Source organism: Narcine bancroftii, chromosome 6 (assembly GCF_036971445.1).
Source record: "Narcine bancroftii isolate sNarBan1 chromosome 6, sNarBan1.hap1, whole genome shotgun sequence".
NCBI lineage: Eukaryota > Metazoa > Chordata > Chondrichthyes > Torpediniformes > Narcinidae > Narcine > Narcine bancroftii.
The window spans coordinates 239093814-239109911 of NC_091474.1; the positions used below are offsets into that span (position 1 = coordinate 239093814).

The 16098-nt window shown below is 42.8% G+C and overlaps 1 protein-coding gene across 6 annotated transcripts in view; it reads left to right on the top strand.

Annotated features, from left to right (window-relative positions):
* Positions 1-16098, top strand: part of kif6 (kinesin family member 6) — a 645381-nt gene that overhangs the window by 497336 nt on the left and 131947 nt on the right. For all 6 annotated transcript variants that reach the window (XM_069887755.1, XM_069887753.1, XM_069887754.1 and 3 more), the window contains one exon: positions 3842-3892. In XM_069887755.1, coding sequence (XP_069743856.1) covers positions 3842-3892 — 51 coding nt within the window. The remainder of the gene's footprint in view (positions 1-3841; positions 3893-16098) is intronic.

The following is a 16098-nucleotide window of genomic DNA, read 5'->3' on the forward strand; positions in this document are numbered from 1 at the left end:
ATCTCCCCCAATCATCACATTGGAATTTGCTTGTCCAAGTAATAAAGACACATCTACAATAAAAGCTGTATCTTCAACATTTGGAGCATAAACATCAAGCAAAGTCCAAGTCTCATTAAGAATTGTACAATTCAATTTTAATAATCTTCCTCCATTTTTCTCTTCATTCTGTAACTGAAATGGTAAATTCTTATGCACCAGAATTGCCACTCCTTTCGCCTTTGAATTAAATGAAGAATAGAAAACTGGTCCAACCCATTCACGTTTAAGTTTCAAATGTTCCTTATCTGTTAAATGAGGTTCCTGCAAAAAAGCCACATCAACTTTTAATTTTTTTAAGTAAGCAAGTACTTTCTTACTCTTAATAGGATTATTTAAACCCTGAACATTAAGAGAGGCAAACTTAAGTTTAGACATTACTTACAATAACACAAAGAAAAAGAGAAGGAGAAAAAAAGGGAAAAAAAAGAAAAACACCCCCTCCCCTTATCCCCTCCTAAAACTACAAAAAGAGAAAGAAAAAAAAGAAAGATAATAATAAAAAAAAACTTCACTCCTTAATCCAAAAATTGATGAAAAAAAAACCAGGTAGGAGGTTGCAACCACCTCCTGCTGTCTCAACCGCTCAATGCGGTAACTCCCACAAGGTATTGGGTGTGAGATAACTCACACGTAGCTGATGACTTCTGGAAAATGATGCCCACCCAGCTCTCTCTCCCAACTCCCATTTCACATTAAACTATCATCATTATCTGAAATCTTCACAGAAATTTTTTTTTAATCAACTTTATCACTCCGACCACCATTGTTTCCATTTCTTCTTGGAATTCGGTTCCCATCTTGCGTCTCCACTCTCCTTGGAGACCCTGGTGGACTACGTCTTTCCTGAAATTGCATAATTGGCAACAATTGAGCAAAGTCCATAGCTTCCTTAGGATTATCAAAAGATTTTGGTTGATAACCATCTTGAAAAATCTTCAATACTGTAGGGTATCTAAATGTTGCTTTATATCCTTTTTTCCACAACACTTCTTTCACAGGATTAAATTCACGTCGTTGAGACATAACTTCTTGACTCAAATCCGGATTTAAAAAAAACACGATTGTTCTGAACCATCAAGGGAGATCTTCTTTGTTGTGCGTTTCTTATAGCCACATGCAAAATTGTCTCTCTATCATAATAATTTAAACAACGAATCAGAACAGGTCTTGGATTTTGTCCTGGAAAAGGCTTTCTTCTCAAAGCTCTATGGGCACGTTCCAATATTAAGCCTTCCGGAAACTTATCTTGTCCTAACACTTGTGGAATCCATTCAGTGAAGAATTTTCTTGGATCTGATCCTTCCATATCTTCTGGCAAACCAACAATTTTTATATTATTCCGTCTAGATTGATTCTCCAAATAATCAACCTTTTTCGCTAAATTTTTATTCTGAATTTGTAAAGTTTCAATTGTTTTATTTACATCTTATATTTGATCTCGTACCTCGACTATGCCTTGGTCACAAACATCAAGTCTTTCGCTCGTTTCAAGCTTAAAAGCTCCATAATCAACCATCTGTTGAGTATTAATGTCCACCAAAGTATTAAGCTTAGTATTAACTTGAACTAAAGCCTTACCTATTTCTTTTACTGTAGAGGATAACTTAGATTCAAGATTCTTAATAAGCATATCTTCTGGAATAGATTCAGGCACAGTATGATCCCGCTGTTTCTGTGTAGCCAAAAGGTCTTCTATTCCTTCCCTTGGTTTAACTGCTATTCTTACAGTATGACTACGTGTGGAAACCCCTGCCACAACCTCCTCAGCAGTATCTGGAGGCTGATGGCCAGGGTTATCCTTAACCCATATTATGTCAAATGCCTTCATTACATCGATGTCTATTGAAGTCTTCATTACAGGAGGTGCATTTCGCAGCGCCACCGCTACATCAATCGGTAAGCGTCTTTTCAGAGTCGGGTCTTCAGCTGGCAGCGTCCCAGCTGTTCTAGCTGTCAAAAGTTCACTGACAGCGCTCACAGCGGGCGTTGATTCACGCGCACGCACCTTGCTAGCCCTTTGTTCCAAGGGCTACCGGGCACCAGCTCTACCGACAAAGAGCGGAGCTCCGTTGGCGAATCTTGTACCTCTCTTCCTGGATCCATTCCACACTGAGTCCTGGCTTCTTGTATACAGGTAGACTCAGATAACCTTGGGAAATGCAGTTTCTTAACGATCTGTTGCTGTTTTTTTTTACTTCTTTTCAGCATTAGAAACTGATTCAACACCTCTAACTATTTCTAGGCTTTTAAAAAGTTTTAACGGGCACTTATAGACAAAACAATAACAAAGAGTCAGGAGAGGACTGGAAGGCACGTCTGTTCCTTACGCCATCTTGCCACGCCCCCCACAAAGAACTTTCCTGAACATATGCACATCACATATACGTGCGCTTAGAATTGAAGGGAGTTAAGTTAGGTTAATTTAAGTTAATAGTAATAAGTTAAAGTTTAACCTTGTTATTATGTTGAAAGAAAATTAAAAGCAACTTTTGTTTAAGTAACTATTGTCTTGGTGAATATCTATTGCTGTTGGGTTTTGGAGTCCTCTGGGCTCGTAACACTATTAACAACTTAATTCATTGTTATAATAATCTGAGAAAGATAGATCGTACTTTTATACTGTAGCAAGATGAAATTCACTTTATTCCTGATGCAAGTTCATGTAAATTGTGTTCAATTCATCTGAAGCAGGAGCTCTGTTTTATTCTTTACGATTGAATGCTTATGTGTAATACTTAGGCACATATATTCTACCTAATGATATTCAATTCAACGGAGTCAGCCATGGAATAAGTAGCATCAAATTTAGAATTTAAATGTAGACACCTAGAGCTTGTGATACACATGAGCCTGTGCTGTCCATTTACAGCCAATTAACCTCCAACCCACCAGACCACTTGGAGGAAACCCACACAGACAATGCCAGATTTGAACCTGGGTCACTGGCCCTGGAAAAACATTGTGCTAACTCCCTATGCTAACTGTGCCGCTCTCAAGATGAGGCCTTACAAAACTTCATGGATGTTATGCTTCCGTTTAGTCCTGTATATATTACAAGCTTTAGTCATGTATCCTTTCCCCGCTATCAAATCGAGATAGGAGTTCCTCTTGTTTCCCTTATTTCAGGAGAAACACTCTAGCCGGCCATTTACTCTTGTAAGGACCATAAGGGTTTGAACAGGCTGAACTCAGAACTCACAACCTGTCTTCAAAATGGGGTCTTTCAACAAACTGCCAGCTTGCCGTTTTGCAGCCTCAACTGCTACTGTAGAGCTGACTTCTCTCTCTCTCTCTCTCTCTCTCTCTCTCTCTCTCTCTATGAGAAAAGAATCCTGTTTGTTTTTTTTCCTCTCTCTGCTTGTTAAAACCAAAAAAATCTCTCCCAAGGCTCCAAACCCAATCTTTGAAAGATCTTATCAGTACTTCTGAGCCTGCATTTTATTGCCCATGCACAATAGATCAGCAATCTCCATGGCTTCTGCAAAGCCAACCTGAGCCTCAATGACTAACTTCAGAAGTCTTTTGTGGTGTTACTCTGTTTGTGAAGTGTAACCTAAACTAAACCCCCACAACCTATTTCTTTTAAAGACATATTTATCCATAACCATGCAAATGTAACCTGTAATAATAGAATTTACTCACATTTGTATCTTCTCAAATGTCATTATTGTGCCCCTTGATGGTAAGAATCTGAGGTGTGTCTGGTACCTGCCTAAAGTTATCTCCAATGAACTCAGAGTCAATGCCACTCAATCTCTGAAACAGATTTCTGATTTGAATCTCTTTCGTTCTGTTGCAGACCAACTGAAAGGTCAGCTGGAACAGAGAAGAATGCAAAGAGCTGCAAGTGGTAACTGAAGACATCATTTTGAGTTCAAATTTGTTTAAAGGAAACAACACAATATGTGGCATTATCTGCAGATGGAGGAGGTGTCCCAAAAGATTATTTCATCACACACAGTTGGATCCACGTCATCTGTTACTTCAGAGGTTTATGTGGTTATTTAGAATCCAGTGAGATCCATCCTCTTTTCCAGTATTAGATCTTAAGGTCTGAAATTGCATACATGGGGGAAGCACATTGAAAAACTTGTAATACCCAATTGTGCAGGAGAAACTCAGCAGGTCATGCAGCATCTCCAGGAAGTAATGAATGACCATGTTTCAGGCCTGGGCCCTTCGTCAGGTATATAGCACTCACCCAGCATCTGCAGATTTTCGGGTTTAACAATTTTGAAAAACTTGTCAGATGTTGAATAGCCTATTTCTGTTCCTATTGAAGTACCAGTTGATGAAGTCGACAAAGACGATGTGGTCCAACAATAATCATGGCTTTTATTAGCAGAAACTCATGGTACAATAATGAAAGACAATAGGTGCATGAACAGTTATATCCATGGGGAGTGTCCTTAACAGTAGAGATAATGCACAGCCAATGTTAGTACAGCAAGGCTCGCCAGAGGGGAGACAGCCCACTTGGCAGACATTCACCACACCTATATTTTGTGGTCATGGGGGATTTAACTCAGTTTCAATGCTATGTCAGTATCTTCACCCTATCCTCTCCTGCTTGGCTCCATCTGCCCATTAATCCCTCCTCATCTGGATCCACCTGTCACTAACCAGCTTCTGCCCCATCCCTCCCCTTCACCTCCTTACACTGGATACCTCTGATTTAAACTCTCAGTCCTGTTGATCATCACTTTGCCTCCAGAGATGCCGCCTGGTTCGCTGTGTTCCTCCAACAGTTCTTTTTTTTTTGCACAAGTGCATGCAACTTAAAGTTAATGGCTGTGCCTGGATAATGTATTTATATGGTACCCCCTCCATAAATCTTCGTCCGCGAAGCCAAGCCAAAGATATAAAAAAGGTGGCGTTTCTATAAGGGGAGTGCTGACACTGCTACGTACCTGAGGAGAACAGAGAGTGGAGAAGCAGCAGTGCTCCACAGGGCCCTACTGCTCAGTCCTGATGCTGATGACCTGTTGGAGGAGCCAATGATGTTTTATTAAACATCTTGCAACTACGGAGGTCTGTGCCCAAGATGGCACCACCCCTGCTGGACAGTGGACCATGAGGGATTGCAGAATCCAGGAGAGCGTTGACCAGCACAGGGCACCAGAAGTGCAAGAATGTCCTCTGTTAAGAAAAGAAAGCCTGAGAAGGTGACCATGGCAGCAGGCCAGAGAAGGGCTCAGTGAAAGAAGGACCCACAAAGGCTGCAGGCTGCTGAGACTAGCTCATGGAGACTGGATCCGAGATTCGAGAGGATGCTGAGCGCAAGAAGGGCTCCCGAAGGTCCTGGAGCACTGAAGGCTTCCTGATCATATTGGAGGTTTGGATCTGAAGCTCGGATTGCCAATTAATTGAACAGGAGTCTATGAGGCTGATGGAGGTGAACCAAGGACACTGAGTGTCTCTAAAGAGACTCTCTTTTGCTTCTCTTTCTCTTACTGTTAGGGGTGGCAGGTAATGCTATTGGTGACTCTGTATTATTGCATGACATTAAAAGAAAGCTTACATCTTAAAGATGTTCCAAAACACTTAACATAAATATGACTAGGTTAAACCGGACCCCTGATTGTATAAAACATATATGCAAACAGGAGAAAGGGGTCAACCGGATTGTTTTTGCAAAGAACCAGTGTGGACTGAACAGGCCAAATAATGCCTTCGGTACTGTAGCTTTCCTGCAACTTCTTTTCTCCTGCATTTCTATGTGGCCCCTTTATGTACTGGAATATAGGAGTCACAGGCCAGTTTGTGAGCAAATTCCCCAGGTGGCAGTGTGAGAAAAGAGAAACATAAAAACTGCCGATGCTGGAATGCTGAGTGAACAAATGGGTTAGACAGCATCTGTGGGTGGAAATGGTCAGTCAATGTTAAGCCTGTAGGGTCACCACGGAGATGAACCATCACAACTTTCACACAGAGATACATCATGACAAGATGTCTTCGAAGAACGTCTGGTGATAGAATATCAAAGCAGCTACTTTATGGAAAACGGACTGAGGGTAAACAGTTATGTGGTGGGCGGAAAACAGGATTCAAAGCCTCTCTTAGAACACCTCTGAAGAGTTTCACCATTGACCTATGCCATTGGGAACAACAAACGTTGGATGTGTGGATATAACCTTTCTAACTTTAGGAAACCCCTCACCCTCATTTGATTCCACTGCTCCCATTTCATCTTTACCTACTCCTATACTTTTTTCCTCTCTCCCTGCTCTCTCTACCTACTTCTCTCTCTATCTCTCTCTGACTCCACTTTCTCCACCCCCTCTTCCTGTACCTTCACACCTCTTACACCTCTGTTCTGCACTCGATCACCTGAGTCCCTCCCTCAGCTTCTTTCCCCTTTTAAGGTATATAATTTTGCTTATTCAAAGAGTTCACACCCAAAATGTTGACTGACCACTCGTGTCCACGTATGCCGTCTGACCTGCTGAGCTCCATAAACAGTTCTTTGCTTGCACAAGCATTGGACCATCCTGCTTGGCGTAAAAAAAAAGGGTGCTCAGTCACAAGGAAGCTAGAACGCAAGAAGCCACGAGGAAAAGAGAATCTCAAACATTAAAACCCAATGCTATCACAGTATCCCTACACCTCTGCAACCTGCGTGAAAGGAATCCCCGAGCTCAGATTGGTTTAATCCACCACCTTCATATATACTGCAACACTAAAGACTAGATGTCACATTCTCACTCATGGTTGAGTGACGAACAGCAACCTAGTCTTAGTCGGGCAAGCTCCTTAATTAACTCCTCATTTGTTCAACAGTTAGGGATGCAAAATTCATCTCGCATGCATTGTTTTCCCTGATGCAAACTGAACAAAGTAACCTTTAAAACTCCATCACCTCTATTTTGGGCCATATCACAGATTGAACTTCAAACCTTCATAATGGCTCGCCTGTAACGCGGTATGAAATCTTGAACCCCAACAACCGCGTTCTAACGAGGTTTTACTGTACTTAATATCATTTATATCCTCGTGTACAGAAACACCTTCAGCTTTTTGATTTTTACACCTACATGTGGGTACTAATGTGGGCCAGGGGTGCCTGTTTTCATACGATGTTTTAACATTGTTCCCTGGACTGTTGAACAAATGAGAAGTTAAGAGTGGAACTTTCCAAACTAAGATTTCCAATGAGTACGACATACCAAGTACATGGAGTGAAACATGAAAGTCTATAGAGGCTATGATTTTAGTAAAAACATAAGGATGCTGGAGGAACTCCGTAGGTCTTTCCTTATCCACAGGAGGCAAAGATGTTTCAGGTCTGAGCCCTTCTTAAAGGTTTGAGTAAAAAGCTGCAGATGCCTGAATTAAAAGACTGGGGAAAAAGGCAGAAAGGGCAGGGGAAGGAGTACGGACCACAGTCAAATGGGGTTAATTGGATATGGGAAGGAAGACAGGAGCAAGGAAAGGTGAGCATTGATTGGAAGAAGGAGGTTTTTGGCTCTGTGAAAGCAGAGTTGGAGACGGGAAGAGAGACAGAGCTAGAGGGAAGGAATCACCGGGAAAGAAAGATGGGGGAGGGTGCTAACAGAAACTAGAGAAGTCACTGTTAATACAATCTGGTTGGAGGGTGTCCAGAGTGAATATGAGGTGTTGTTCCTTCAATTTGTGGTGGTCTCAATCTGGCAGTGAATGAGGCCTTGGACAGAGCCGAGGTGCTCAATGAAATGATCTCCCAGACAGCGTCCAGACACGTTGATGTAGAGGAGACCACATAGGGAGCACCAGATACAGTAGATGATTCCTGCAGATTCACAAGTGAAGTGTTTCTTCACTTGGAACGTCTCTTTGAGGCCCCGAATGTTAGTGAGGGAGGAGGTGTGGCTGTAAGTACAGCAGCCCCTGCAATCACAGGGGTAGGTGCCAAGGGGGCGATTGGTAGGAAGGGAGAAGTGGAGAGAGCAGTCCCTGGAGAAGGCAAAGAGGGGAAGAGAAGGGATCACATACCGAGTATATGCCCTAGCATGAGAGCCATGATGATTTATATCTTGACAATTTAGTGTTGGCCCATTCCATATACCCTCACACAATCTTACAGGTATTCTGCATTGTTTCAATCATACTGGGGGTGTAGGTTGATTGGGTGTAAATTGGGCAGCACGAACCTGTGGGCTGAAATGGCCTGTTATTTCAGGCTATATGTCTAATTAAAAAAAAAATCTTACATTGGAAAACCTTGCAAAATCTCAAGCAACAACTCTGTAATGCAATCTAGCTGAATGATGGTATACAAGAAAATCCGCAGATGCTGAGGTCAACTGTAGAACACAAAAGCACTGGAGAAACCTAGCAGGTCACACAACATCCTTAGGAAGTAAAAAGCAGTCAATGTTTCTGACCTGGGCCCTTGGTCTGGTGTACTGAAAATCAGATAGATGCCTGAATAAAAAGTTGGGGAAGAGAGGGGAAAGGGACAGGGCAGGACACAGCCCAATAGCTGAGAGTAGATAGGAGGATAGAAGAGCTAGCCGAATGATGCTAGGATAAGTTCAAGTGGTGAATGCGGTTGTGACCAAGCCTTGGTTCCTTTACTTTATTGGATTTGAAAAATATGTCTTGTAAAGGGTCTCAACCCAAAAATGCAAGTTTTATCTACGGATACTACCTAATCAACTGCCCCTCATTCTGTGCTCAATATTCCAACATCTGCAGTTCCTTGTCCATCTGTTTTCATGCATTATCTCTATATGACTCTGTTCAAGTGATCGCACACTTCAAAAATCTCCTTAACCCCCTTTGAAGGTTACAAAAAATCCACCCACCGTATAATGTACACTCACTGTGTGTCAGAAACATTTCCTAAGTATGAAAATAGGCTAACTTTACAAAATGCTTTTTGGCACCCTCATTGTTATGCTGAAGCAAGTTCTACTTTTCATGGAACCATCTGACATTTCCATGGTGACCCCTGATCTGGGCAAAGATGATGTGCCAAATGTAAATGCTGTGAAATTGTCGCAGGCATTTATTAATAATTTTACGGTCAATCTGCAGCCTTGATAAGAATCCATCATAAAATGGGAGCAACCATTCTGACACAAAGGTACACATAGCCTTAAAATTCCCTATAGGTTTTAAATTCTGGTGCATTCCAGCTGAGTGAAGATGTTTCCCGTAAACGTCTCCCCTTTACCCTTAACCCATGTCCTCTCATTCTTGTCTCACCTAATCTCAGTGAGAAAAGCTTACTTGCATTTACACTATCTATATCCCTCATAATTTTGTATCCCTCTATCAAATCTCCCCTCATTCTCCAATACTCCGGGGAATAAAGTCCATACTATTTTTCATTGGCTTGGCTTCGCGGACGAAGATTTATGGAGGGGTAATGTCTACATCAGCTGCAGGCTCGTTTTTGGCTGACAAGTCCGATGCGGGACAGGCAGACACGGTTGCAGCAGTTGCAGGGGAAAATTGGTGGGTTGGGTTTTTCCTCCTTTGTCTTTTGTCAGTGAGGTGGGCTCTGTTGTCTTCTTCAAAGGAGGTTGCTGCCCGCCGAACTGTGAGGCGCCAAGATGCACGGTTTGAGGCGAGATCAGCCCACTGGTGGTGGTCAATGTGGCAGGCACCAAGAGATTTCTTTAGGCAGTCCTTGTACCTCTTCTTTGGTGCACCTCTGTCTCGGTGGCCAGTGGAGAGCTTGCCATATATCACGATCTTGGGAGGGCGATGGTCCTCCATTCTGGAGATGTGACCTACCCAGCGCAGTTGGATCTTCAGCAACGTGGATTCGATGCTGTCGGCCTTTGCCATTTCGAATACTTCGATGTTAGGGATGAAGTTGCTCCAATGAATGTTGAGGATGGAACAGAGACAACGCTGGTGGAAGCGTTCTAGGAGCCGTAGGTGATGCCGGTAGAGGACTATGTAACTTTTCCTTTTAACTCAGCTCCTCAATTCCTGGGAACCTCCTTGTAAATGTTCCCCACAGTCTTACAATCTTATGCTATCTTTCCTGTAAGTAGGTGACCGAAACTGCACACAATACTCCAAATCTGGCCTCACCAATGTCCTATACAATTTTAAAAATCATCCCAAATCTTGTTTGCAAAACTTTGATTTATGAAGGCCAATGTGCCAAAAGCTCTTTTTACTACCCTACTACTTTTAAGGAATTGTACATCTATATTTCCAGATTAGCTGTGCAACTGCACCCACAGTGCCCTACCACCTACAGTGCATGTCCTACCTGGATTTGTCCTCCCAAAGTGCAACACCTCACACTTGTCTGCAACTTCCATTTTGCAGCCCATTTTACAGCTGGTCCAGATCCCGTTGCAGCTTTAAAGGCCTTCCTTGGTCTCCACTCCACCTCCAATCTTGGTGGATAAGGTGGGCTTAGAGTCTGTTTCTGTTCTTTGTAACTCTGTGACTCTGAGGATGAGAGCTGTTATTTTTCGAACAGATAAGTTGCTCATGGAGCTTGACAGGGTAGATGTTCAGATTTCCACCAATGGGAGATTCATGAACAAGGAGAAAAACTGCAAAAGAAGTGGCTGGTCATTTGAAACTAAGGTGCAGAGAAATTTCTTATCCCTCAATGTATTTAATCTCTAGAATTGTCTGCCTCCGAGTGTGGTGGAGACCAGATTATTAGAGATAAAAAATTAAAAACTCAAGGAATTGACCATCATGGAGAACTGGGATAGAAATCAGCATCGATTAGCTATGATCTGGTTGGAGGAATGAGGTGGCTCCTACTAATTCTTGTGTACTCAATTAAAGGCTCTATTTAAAAGCAAGATTCTGTTGTTTGCGGCATCAGTAAGTAGAAGGAAATATGTACACCATTCAGTTGTACCTACACATTTGACTTCATTACTTCATCTCCACAGATCCTCCTTTGGGGATTCTGTTCCATCTGTGACATCCAAGCCTTGACCAACTTATCATTCTCTTAAAAATGGTGTTACGACTCTCACCGAGCGATTAAATTCCTCTCACTACGTGCAAAGTGCACAATAAATCAGCTCAGACAGTGGAGTGACATGAGGCCACGTAATTCATTGCCTCGATTCAAGTAGCACTCGTCACGTCACATGCCACGACATGTTTGACAGCTTGAGCATATTGAACGTATCCTCGACGCTCATATTTCTACATGAGATAAATAAAGACACTGCCTTAAAGACACTGAATGAATGAATGATTTGCAAATGCACTTTGGCTTTCATCTGATCCAATCTTACGTTGTTTTTTTTTTCTGCAATGCCATTGGATTGTGAAGCAAAAGGACAGTCAATGCCAGAATTCTGATTTAACTGTCTGCTAAAAAATTGTTGGAGTTCTGCTAGAAAGTCATGGTCCAGAAATGTTCATTCTTATTTCTCTTTTCTTGGATTCAGCTTGACTTGATGAGTACTTCCAACTTTCTGTCTTTTATTGATGATATACATATTTTCCCTTGAATTCCAGCATCTGCAACTCATCTTTCTGTGGAAAAGACTCATTTGATCTAGATGAGATAAGAACCAGTAAATATTTTGAATGTTCTATTCCCAGTGCAGATGCTGTTAACAAATATTATACACAGAACTCATGCAGAACTTTGAGGGTATAACAAATGTTTTGGAGTTTTAAAACTTGTCGCGTTAAGCACTGCAAATTATATGGCCTGATGTCAGCAGTAAATTACTTTCCTGGTGCTGGTTAAGAGTGGTTAGTTAGCCTAATCCTTTCACTCATTGGTGATGCATGTTAAATTACCTAAACCAGTGGTTTTCAACCTTTATCTTCCCACTCACATACCACCTTAAGTAATCCCTTGCTAACCACAGAGCACTTCTGGCAATGCTGTCTTCGAAACATCTTAAATATCAGCTGGGAAGATAGAACTAACGTCACCGTGCTAAATGAAACATTGAAGCCTACGTCAACTAAGGTGGAGAGGTCATGCTGTTCGGATGGAAGACGAATGTCTGCTGAAACAAATCTTCTACTCCCACTTTAAAGAAGGCAGATGTAAAAGAGGTGGACAACAGAAGAGATTCAAAGACGTCTTAAACTCCAACATGAAGAAATGTAACATCGACATCAATAATTGGCAAACCAATGCCAAGGACAGGAAACTCTGGCAAACCATCATCCGAGAAGGAACAGCAACTTTCGGAGCCAACAGACGTGCAGAATTAGAAGAAAAGAGAAGTAAATGGAAAGAGAGGCAGCAATAGCCAAAGGCCGATCTGCCCTCCGGATCGGCCTGTCCTGAATGTGGAAAATCTTTCAAAGCCAAGATTGGACTCATAAACCACTTGAGAGCCCATAAATAGATCAATGGAATGAAGTCCATCATCCTCAACCTCGAAGAATAGCCATAATGATGGCATCGGTGCTCTGTGGTTAGTAAGGGATTATTTAAAGTGAGATGTGAGAGGGAAAAAAGGTTGAGAATCACTGATCTAAACTGATAGAAAATAATGATCATGTTTATTGTCATACATGATGTATAATTTACATGGGCACTGAATTTCTTGCTACATTAAAAAAAACTACAATAGTATAAATAAAATTAAGAGATAATAAATACAGAAGATAGATCAATCATAAATATCCATTTTTCTCAAACAATGCACATTGGGTAAGAAAACATTGTGCAGTGCTATCTGGCAGGCCTCCTGTCCATTCCACCAATGAACCCAAGCTTTAGATACTCATAACACCCTCCTCATCTCCGAGTTCTGAACCCCCGATACATTTAGGAAGCTGTTAGTTATCAAGGCCCTTTGGGAGCCCTGCTCACTATCAGCACCCTCATGAACCCAACTTGTCTTGGGTCAAATGTTCATCTTATTCCCTCACTGCACAATGTGATGCCTGAGAAATCTTTTACGTATTGGTCATGGTTTTGGTGCCTTAAAGACACTGAATGAACTTCACCAAAATCTTCACCATTCTCCATGGTTAGGATTGCTTCACTGCCATCCTGTGGTCAAGTTAAGCATCCACACTGCAGTTTTGTTGGCTACGTGGAGAAATCCTTGCTACAGGGAAGGCCCCCTCAACTCTTCCTCCACTATATCGATGACTACTTTGATGCTGCTTCATGTACCCATGATGACCTTGTTGACTTCATTCACTTTGCTGCCACCTTCCACCCTGATCTCAAATTCACCTGGACCATCTTCAGCAACATTCTCCTTTTCCTAGATCTCTCTGTCTTTATCTTGGGAGGTAAACTCTCGACAGACATCTTCCATCAACCCACCAACTCCCACAGCAACCTCGACTACACCTCTTTCAACCTGACCCCTGCAAGTATTCTATTCCATTCTCTCAATTTCTGTGTCTCTGTCTTATCTGCACCCAGGATGAAGACTTCCATGCCAGATTATCAGAGATATCTTCCTTCTTCAAACAACGTGGCTTTTCCTCTACCACTATCAACTCAGCACTCCTCCACATATCCTCCATTATCCGCATATCTCCCCTGGCCCCCTCTGCCCCCAGACACAATAAGGACAGGCTTCCTCGTCCTCAATAACCACCCCACCAGCCTTCGTATCCAACACATCCCCCTTTGCCATTTTCACCATCTACTAGACACATATTCCCCTCTCCTCCCCTCTCTGCCTTCCACAGGGACCACTCCCTCAATGGATCCCTTGTCCACTCCTCCCTCCCCACTAATCCCTGACCCCTGACCTCTGTGACCACAGGAGATGCTCCATTTGTGCCCAAACTTCTTCCCTCACCACCATTCAGGACCCCAAACAGTCCTTTCAAGTGAAGCAACATTTCATTTGTGAATCTGCAGGGGTCATCTACTGCATCTGGTGCTCCTGCTGTGGTCTCCTCTACATCGGAGAGACTGGATGCAAACTGGGAGATCACTTTGTTGAGCACCTTGGCTCTGTCCGCCACAATATCGTGGATCTCCCAGTGGCCACCCATTTCAATTATCCATCCCGTTCCCTTGCCAACATGTCATCCAAGGACTCATGTACTGCCAGACTGAGACCACCCATAAAATGGAGGAGCAACTCCACATCTTCCGACTGGGTATCCTCCAACCAGATGGAATTAATATCGACCTGTCTGGCTTTCGTTAGACCTCCCCCCTTCTTCCCCCCATCGCCTTCCTCCAGCCCTGTCCCTCCCTTCCCTGCTTCTTCTACACAAACATGATAAATTCTTACCTCTCCCCTTATCCTAGTCCAATTAACACCTTTTGTTGGTCTGGATCCCTCCCCCTCCCCCATTGTCTGAATGCTGAGACTTTCTGAGATTTCCTGCTTCTGGCTCATTCTTGACAAAGGGCTCAGGCCTGAAATGTTGGCGAAATATCTTTGTCTCCTATGGATGCTGAAAAATCCAGCCGAGTTCCTCCAGCGTTTTGGTGTGTTTTCACTACAGTTATAGCGTCTGCACACTTTTGTACTTCACTCAGTTTAATGAACTAGGCTAGTTGAGTGAAAATCTAAATATCTGCAGATGGTGAAAATCTGAAATAAAAACAGGAAATGGTGGGAACACTTAGCAGGTTAGACAGAATCTATGGAGAGAGATGGCAGAGTGGTGCCGCTGATAGAGCCATTGCCTCACAACACCAGAGACCTGGGTTCAATCCTGACCTCAAGTGCTGTTTATGTGGTGTTTGTAGCTCTCCCTGTGTCCTCATGGGTTTCATCCAGGAGCTCTGATTTCATAGAATTCAGAATACAGTCCAGGCCCTTTGGCCCAAAGTGATGTGCCAACCTATGTTATCCTACTCCACAACAACCTTATCCTCCCTACTTCACATCCATAACACTCGGTGGTTCCTAACCTTTTTTCCTGTTCACATACCACCTTAAGTAATCCCTTGAATGAGTGGTGATATGTATGTAGGGTGAGAGCGATAAAGTGAGAAAGAAATTGAGTACTGGCCATTCATGAGGGACAGAAGCCTGAAGATAGGAAACAATGAGTTAGATGTCGGATCTTTTGCATCAGCAGGAGATAGCGTCACCAGAAGCAGAGATGGAGACAACGGAGTGGACCAGGTAGTCAAAAAGGGAATAATCCCTTTGGACTGTTAAAAAGCAGGACCAATAGAACCTCATGATGATTGGTTGTCTGTGGTGGCTAGTTAAGTGGAATGGTAGGATCAGAAATGGTAGTACCATCTGTCTGGGAGGAGATGCTGTGTGAACAGAGAAGTTAGCTTATCCTCCAAGGCATGTTCCTTTTAGAGAGCTGTGGAAATGCTTTCCCAAAGTCCTCTATTCTTCTGAGTACCCTAGCAATTTTTCTCTTTCCTTATGGTCCACATCCCCTAATCTCTCTTCCTCCAATGCAAACCTGACTAGTCCATTGATATTGCCCTATAGTCTGTAGAATTTCCCCCAATCAACCATTCAAGTAACTTTGCAGTCCGCAAATGTGCTGGAAGAACTTAGCAGCAACTCTAGAAATTAAAAGGCAGTCAACGTTTTGGGCCCATGCCTTTCTTCAGGAGTGACGAAAATCAGGATGGCATCTGCATTTCTGAAGAAAGGCACAGGCCTGGGATGCTGACTGCCTTTTACTTTCGATGGATGCTACCTGATCTGCTGCGTTGCTCCAGCACTTTTGTGCATTGCCACTCGACCGCAGCATCTGCAGATTTTCATGCAAATAGCTTCCACTTCACCTGAAGCCTTCACTTCCTGAGAAAGCACTGCCAACAAGCAAGGTGGAAAACATAGAAACATAGAAAATAGGTGCAGGAGTCAGCCATTTGACTCTTCAAGCCTACACCGCCATTCAATGTGATCATGGCTGATCAGCGCCCGGTTCCTGCCTTCACCCCATACCCCCTGATCCCCTTAGCCACAAGGGCCAAATCTAACCCACTCTTAAATATTGACAAGGATCCACCCTCAGCTACTTCTTGTGGCAAATAAATCCACAGATCTACTACTCTCTGAGAGAAGAAATTTTTCCTCATCTCAGTCTTAAAAAATGTCCCCCTTATCCTTAAACTGTGACCCCTAGTTCTGGTTTTTCCCAGCATTGGAAACAACCTACCTGCATATAGTCTGTCTAAACCCTTAAGAATTTTATGTTTCTATA